Here is an 8,410-nt window from a genome sequence, read left to right on the forward strand (position 1 = left end):
ACAATAGATTTGTTTCTCTTGTACGATTCCCAATATCATTCTGATCATTTTTCTCTCCACTCGACGGGGGGTTTTCACGTGCGCCTCCCAATCGAGAGAAGTCTGCAGAGAGAGAGAGAGAAATTGGGTTTTTCCATCCCATCCGGCGAGCCCTTTTCGGTTGGAAAGTGCCTGAAAGATGGTCTCACCGCCAGTGTCTTCGGGAAAAGTTTCACCATGATGTGGAAACTAATTCCTCCTTCGTCTCCTCAAGCAAGTCCTTCATTCAATTTCCACGACAAACACAAACACAGGGAATAATCATTTGGAGAGACGTCGCGTGAGTTTTCATCAGCAATATTGCGGTATTTGTGGAAGATATTAAATTTACTTTTAAACTAAGTAGCACAATATCACTGTCGCTCTCTGAAATTGCACCACCGCGGGATTTCCCTGCGCCATCGCAGATCTTCAGCGGCAAGTCAAACACCTTCGCTGCGACTGTTGCTCTTTGCGGCCAAGATATGAAATATGGCAGATACAAATGGTTATTTAGTGCCACTTTGTGTGGCACGATTGTCTCTAGGAGAAGCACAGAAAAAAACGTTATGGTTTTTCAGTCATGCAAATATCATACAAGTATGAAAACTCTGTTTATATCGCCCCAAGACGCCCTCAAGCCGATCACGAATAATTTACAGAGTGCAATTGAGGTGACATAACAGAGTTGAAAAGTATTAATTGAAATTGCACAGTTATAAATTACGCAGAATTTTCGCGTATTTTTATTAACATTCTAATTTTAGATTTTCATTGATTTTCTATGACAATATTTGGCATAATTTTGTTACTTGTTCAACTGGGAACTTTAAAAGAAAGTGCAAGTAAAGCATGGAAAAATGGGTTTTAGGACTTGATTGGATAAAATACACTCGATAACTATTAAAAATCGACTTTAAAAACTAATATTTCCAGTTTTTCTAATAATTTTGACATATTTCAGTCATAAATTCCAATGATTACTAATAAAATGAATTGAAACATTAACAAAATAATGATTACAGAGCAATATTAACACTTTAAAAACCGATTAGAACGTGTTTTTAGAGTCTTGAGGTAAATTTGGCAAATTTAGCAGCATGTTAACTCCAAATTTACAACTCGCTGTCCTAAAAAATGACGATTTTAACCCTTCAGAGTTTTCGATTCGCCCGTCGAAGTGTTCTTGATTAAAAATAAAATTTTTCGCCCACTTAAGCACTTCACATTTATTGCGGATATTCAATAAACTGGCCGATGAACTGATTAAATTTGATAATTAAACATCAATTGACTTGCCATTCATTCCAGATTTTCCAGCTATCAATTTCATACCCTTGAGCATCGATATGAGCCGCTCTTGTCTTTGTTCAGCATTTACATGAGTTGAAAAATGGACAAGCAAGAAATTTTTACTCTATTTTGCGTCTCTTCCGCAATGGTCAATTAGTGGTCACAAAAGTGCTCTGCAAACATGAAACGAAGCAAACAATTGAGCCTAATTTTGAGTCATGCGGAGTAACAAAAAACGTAAATCTCGTGCTGCGAAATTTCCACAGACACTAAATTGACTCTGACTAATTCTCAATTAATGCACATTTTAATCTGATTTTTAAATCAATTGTGTGGATTCTCGAGTGAGTCATGCGGGAAAATGAAGCGGCATCTCGAAAAAGCACTCAACCAATTAGTCTCTCCGCTTTTTACCGCGTGAACCTCGTAAAGACACACGGAATTTCGATATTTCACGGAATCGCAAGACATGGAAAGAGAGAGAGAAATGTATTTGCATTGCCTTCGCAATGCGGCCCTGAGGTTGACGACAGCGTCGATTGCGACAAGTGCAATAATCTCTATCGCGATTGGGGTTTTCCCAGCAACTCTGGAAGGGTGTGAGATTCCTTATTGGAGGGATTATCGCGTCGCGGTTGCGTGATGCTTGGAAGGAAGTAGTGGAAAATTGCTGGGAATTCATGCTGTCATGCTGCCTGAACATGGCGGGAATATCTGAAATTCTCTTTGTATCATCAATGTGAATCCAATAACAGGTTTGCCAGCTGAGACTGTGAAAAATTGTCAGTGAGGCCAAAGCATAAAGTGAGCAATTGCGACCGAGTCAGTCTCAGTGAGGCGCTGAGTGGAGTATCAACAGTGACTCTGGCTTGCCGATGAACTTTCGATCCTGCGATCGTGCGTGTAATCAGAAATACTGCGACGAGATAATCGAGACTGCCAGTGAGACTTCGCGAGATTCTTTAGTGAGAAGTTATTGAGAAGTTAGAGAGCATGATCAGCAAAAGATTGCTTCTGATCGTGATCACCTTCAGCGTTGTGATCTCGATTGTGAAGGCGCACTACATTCCTGACGACGATCACGATCACCATCACGATCACGACAGTAGTGAGGAGCGCGATGAGGCGTCGGGCGTGTCGGGATTCTTCGAGAACATCAAGTGCGGAATTGTTCACGGCGCGAAGAAGATCAAGGACGGCGTCACGAGTGGATATAATTATGTGAAGGGCAAATTGACTCCTGGATCGGCGACAGAAGTGCCTGTAGTGGCAGTTCCAGCCAATGTCACCGAGATATTCCCGACACCGAAGACGCCAATGGCGCCCTATCCTTCGGAGGTCCCTCTGACCATCCCCACGAGCACTGTTGACGAGCGCCTCGTGTGGGAAATTGACGTGCGCGCGTTCATCAATGAGACAGACGAGAGATTTCCCGACACTGTGATCGCATCGACAACTCCTGCCAACATCTCGCTGGACGATCGGTCGCTCTTCGATGCGCCATCCTTCTGCCCGGACGGAGAGAAGAAGGACCGCAACGGACGCTGCAGGAAGATCAGCTAATTCCAATCCTCCTAAAGTCCTTTGTGATGCTAATATTCTGTCAATGCATAATTCTCAAAAATTGTTTTCTACATTACAACAATAATAAATCGTGAGTTTGAAGCTTTAGTGTTACGAAACGAGTTTTCTTTTACGTGAAAAGTGGGGACTTTGCAACACGAATCACGATGCTTTACACGAAAGTGAATTAAATTTGCATGAGTGTTGAATGTGGTTCCAATGTCAAACACCGCAATTTGCTGTCGGATGAGTAGATGGAAATACATTTCCTCGTGTTGTGTATTTTAGGCGTTTTGGTCGAGTGATGGGCTTTCTCTGGAAATCAACAAAAGCTCTGTAATGAGCTGATAATTCGAAAATCATACCGAATTCGTTATGAGCTTTTTGTCCAAAGCGCGCTCTGTTGTTCATTCATTGAGAAAACGGGGATTTTCGCTCGTATTGATCGCTCGCTTTGATAGCTGCTTAGAGTTCAAGGTTTTCAGAAAAATTCATACTTGTGTCCAACACAAAAATCATGATTATGAAAACTATCAAAAATCGTCTTGATAGAATTAAAGGAGAAATATAAAGATCTGCAACCAAATTGATCAAAATATTATTAATTTAATTGAATATAACAGCGAATTTCATGGAAAATGAGAAAATATCATTTTATGCTTTCAATAGTTTTCGAGGCAACCGTCGAATTTAACTCAATAGAGTTAGTCATATGCATTTGGAATGAGATTTGCAAATCTCCAGAAGCGGAAGTGGAATTCTCCATTGACTTTACTCTCTCGAATACCTTGAAAATCATCATAAGTGCGAGTGAATTTGTGGAAAATGTTCATTCAGACAGTTTTTCTGGAACATCAATAGAATTCTCACGAATATAATTACCAACAGATGGGATTTTGCAGGTGTATTTATGTGATTCGCTCTATCAAGAAAACTGTACAAGTATTGAATTACAAATTGAATACAACTACACGACACTGGCAGTGAACTAATGAGGAGAAGTATGACTTAATTGAAAGGACTCCTTGAATTACCTTCTCTCACCAGCGCAGCAAATTGCCAGGGATTAGCGTTTGAGTGTCTAGTTGCACGCAATTATCGATTCAGTCAACCTGCGAGGGAGGAAATGTCTTGAAGGATGTAATTTATGCATATCTTAAATAATTGTGTCGATTAATTGTCAATAAAATCGAGTGAATCTTTTTGTTCTTGCGTAACAATTCAAAATGTTACAGTGTATAAAGTCAAATTTGGTTACACAAACCTCATTATGGAAATGAGGTACTCTCAAATGATTACAGTGTATTTATGTGTGTATTTGCGTAGCCTTTATGTCATGAATCTTCAACATTTACCACGAGGAAGAGAATTCTCAGAGCATTATGTATACAGAATGTGCGTGTTATTGACCTCTTAGTCTTTGGGGTTATCAATAATTTTTTTTCTCAACCACTTTTTGACCAAAATATCGGGGCAGTTTTGCAAAAATCGTCAGCTCATCTCCAGAAAGCATTTCAGTTGAATACGAACCCATGGCGCGTCCTAATCTGCTGCTCTTCCTTGCTCTCCTGGGCTTTGTGACTCTGTCACAGTCGCGTGTGATTTACAAGAAATATGTTCGCGTTGTGCCGCCCAATAGGCCGCACGTGAAGAAAATCGAGGAGGTGTACGAAGTGTTCAACACATACCAACGACCGCCGATGTTTGGATATTCAGAGCGGTTTATCAATGCGTTTCTGGCACGAGACGCGGAACCTGGCAAGAAACCAAACGAGCAAACGACACCGTCTTATCCGGTGCCGTCTTATCCGCCACCAAATGTCACAACTACTCAGTCGTCTGCGGGCACAGAAACGGTTAGACTAACAACAATTAAACCCAATCCGTATGCAAATGTTAATCCTAATGGAAATCTTGTGCCTTGGCAGCCTCAGACGACAGAAGAAGCTCACATTCCAGACGCTGAAGACACAACGGCAACAACGGAAGCGCCGTGGTGGGATGTAGATTTTGATTCTACAACGGCAACTGAAGAACCCACAACAACAACAAGCACAGAACCCACAACAACGACAACAACCACAGAAGAACCAACGACAACTGCTTGGAATACCACGGAACCTTCGACGACAGTTCCAATTGCTCCAGCGAAGCCAGACGACTTAGAAGCTAAGAATGACGATAATGAGTATGAATTTACGGATTTAAATGAGAATGTTGAAGACAATTTCGATGAAGATAAGGAAGACGACAAGGATGAGGAGGAGGAGGAAAATGACGAGATCTATGAGGATGAAAGTTACGATGATGAGGAGCCAGCTGAGTTCACAACGACAGAAAGCAGCTTCAGTTGGTGGCCTTAAGTGTTGAAATGACGCAAAGCAGGGCTGAAAAAGTGGACAAGATTCACTGCGAATGTGTGAGAAATTATTTTTAGAAAGTCTATAAAGCATTTTATGTGCTGAGATAAGGCAAAGGGAGATCATAAAATGCTATCAGCTTCTGTAAGAGTGAAAATGCAGATGTAGCATAAGTAAATATGCAAATCTGTTATCATCAGTGGCTTGAGTAATAAACAATTCTGAAGTACTTTACCTAAATTTTTCATTCTTTTGGCAGTGATCAGAATCACGATCTAGATGTGCATCAACTTTGGGTGTTGATAAATTTGACCAGTTCTGAGAAATGATTTAATATTTCATCTTTCCTATTACGACACAATTGCTGATGAGCTTTGAAGGCCACACAAATTCATCACAGAGCTACTTTTCGTCTTATAAAGTGTTTCAGCATCGGCAGTCGCGAATGCTGTGATCATCCGCGGTTCGCGATATTTCCACTCTGTGTGGTGTTGAAGTTGAACCCGCGATAAGGGCGCCTTATCAGTGGGCATTCCGCGGGGATTCCAGCTTTCTGTCCACTCGATACGCAAATCGACGCTGACGGCGAGCGAGTTTCACATCAAAATCAGTGAGCTTCTTGCAAATAACTGAGAGTGACGCGCTCGTGAGCTTTCCAGACATGAAATTTCATTCGATTTTCCTGCTCTTCCTCGCGCTCCTTGTGATCGCGGAGTCGCGCGTGCTGTTCTACAAGCGACAGGCCGAGCCGATGAACACCATGAACACGATCCAGGAGGGAAGCATCCTCGTGGCGCCGGTGAAGGGATGTCCGCCTGGCCAGCTGCTCGACTCGCGCGGACGGTGCAGGAGAAAAGTCTAGCCGTCCGGCAATTAGGCGCACTTACGTGGGAAAGCAATTGATATCTTATATGGAATTCACCCGTTCACAAACACACCCATGACGCCTTGTGTACATTATCAAATGGGCGAGAAACATCTCGACGTCCGACCGAGTCTCTCCTCTATCGTTCCGCTCAGATAACGCTCAAAAGTTGAGCTGAATGCGAAGTGTGGAGTGCAAAAAATCCAATCAACAAAGTATTATCGTGCTCAGTGGAAGTTTTGTAAATAAACTCATAATCATGGCAGTGAAACGTCGTGTTGAGAAGCTCTGGTGGACCCTGGCCGTCCTCCTCTGGGTGTCTCTCATCGCCCAAGTGCAGTTCACGGAGACGCGAGTCATCTACTTCAACGGAAGCACACCCATCGCATCGGCCACAGAAACTTCCGACAACAGCTCAAGCATCCCCGAAATCGGCGTCCGAAGACTCTTCCAAGCGCCAACCATGTGCGATCCCAATCAGCGTCTCGACGCCCGAGGAAGGTGTCGCAAAGTTATTTAATTTGTCTCCATGTCGCAATATTTCGTAATTATTTTAATAAATACACTTCACCCTCTGCCTTTTTCTTTCGGAAACAAACAACATTGTTTATCGTGTTCTTCGTCTCGCCACGCAGCATCCGCAAGATTAGACGCACTTCGTGGAAAAATGCTCGAGAATCAATTCTATTGTGGCGCTGTAATTTTTATGATTGCGCGCCTTTTCTAGTGTTGCGATACTTTCTCGTCTCAATGCACGAGTCAGTGATTGCAATTTCTTTCAATCAATCAGAAGATTAGTCATGAAAACGAACTTGTCTACCAATGATTCACCGTAATTTCTTTCAATACTTGATGGATTTGTTGTCAAAATTTCTGAGATGTGCAAAAAAAATTCTTTTTATCAAATATTTCTTAGAAAATATATATTTTCCAAGAATTCCAAAGGCTAATCAAAGCCTTTAAATGCAAGCATCTGAATTTAGGAAAGCAGTCTTTGAAGGTTTTTCGCAGCATTCACACTGGAATGGGTGTCAAAATGGTCAAAGTCGATCTTATTGTGGCTCTTCTGGTGATTGTCACAACTTCAGCTCATCCTGTCATTAAGGATAAAAGCTCTTCGGGAAATTCTACAACTATGAGAACTTTGCTTCCGGTGGGAAAAATAAAATTGACCCAAAACGGTTAGAATGAGTGCTGAAGAATTCAATTAAACTTCCATAGAGGGTTAATAGTGCAGGTTTTTCAGTATTGCATCCAAATCTGGAGATTCTTTGGGTGCCGCCAGTGAAATTGTGCATCAGCAAGCATCGAGTCTATAGAAGAGGAAAATGTGTTCACAGAAATCGTCCATCAACTTCAGTTGATATTGTAACACTTCCATCGTCCACCTCTCAAGAGATAACATCTACTTCGCCGTCTTATTGAGACATTTGCGTGGATTTCCTGTACACATTTCAAATAAATGGACAATTTAGAATACATCGATTTCTGTCTATTTTTCTCCCAATGACTCACGCCTCAATTTCGTCTGCAAATATTAGTTTTTGCGTTCTGTCTTCTTTCAGTGGAATCCCCGAAATAAGCTCTGTGATTGCACTGAATCATAGAAAAAATCCAAGAGGAAAGTCACTAGCTGATTTTGAAGAATCTTAATGGTCTCAATCAAATATTTAAATATTTATGTTTACTTTTTATCTGGAAAAAAAAATTAAAATTGCAAAATAATTAAAAATTGAATATTTTCAGCCAAATATTTAAATAAATAAAATTGTATTGAAATATATTTTTGATGTATTTAATTTGAAATAGAAAAATATTACAAAATTTTTCACAAGCTGCATTCGAACACATGAAAGTTTTACATGCCTTTAAAGCTTAAACTGCTGTCCTCTGGCGGCAATATGTGGAGGAAATTAAGAAAATAATCATAAAATTCATACAGTATTTAGATATTTCTTGGCAAATTAAAAATTTATTGACATTGGTGTAGATAAATCAAAATTTAAATAGAATTCAAAAAATCGCGAGTGATTTTCTCAGGAAAAATCTTCCAAATTTTACACTATTTATATTGAAAAAAATCGGAAATTTGAAGTCTTTGGTTTTTTATGAATTTTCAGAATTTAAAAATTCACACCCAAACAATAGATTAAAAGTATTTTCTGCTGAAAGAGCGACGCTTCTTCACATCGTTTATTCACATCGAGTGTCTTGCATAATTTGAAGCACGAGGAAAAAATTATGACACGTCATGTAATGCAAAGAGCAGGAATTTTGTGTCTCGCATTCTATATTTGGTAAGTTCTGTTTG

General features: G+C 40.4%; 1 protein-coding gene across 1 annotated transcript; it reads left to right on the plus strand.

Annotated features, from left to right (window-relative positions):
• The first annotated feature begins 2,304 nt into the window (after positions 1-2,304).
• On the plus strand, positions 2,305-3,039 carry LOC132262390 (uncharacterized). The gene has a single exon (XM_059761661.1). The coding sequence runs from the start codon at positions 2,305-2,307 to the stop codon at positions 2,872-2,874; it is 570 nt and encodes a 189-aa protein (XP_059617644.1). The 3' UTR covers positions 2,875-3,039.
• The last annotated feature ends 5,371 nt before the right edge of the window (positions 3,040-8,410 follow it).

Source organism: Phlebotomus argentipes, unplaced genomic scaffold (genome assembly GCF_947086385.1).
Source record: "Phlebotomus argentipes unplaced genomic scaffold, Phlebotomus argentipes genome assembly contig_15, whole genome shotgun sequence".
Classification (NCBI taxonomy): Eukaryota; Metazoa; Arthropoda; class Insecta; order Diptera; family Psychodidae; genus Phlebotomus; species Phlebotomus argentipes.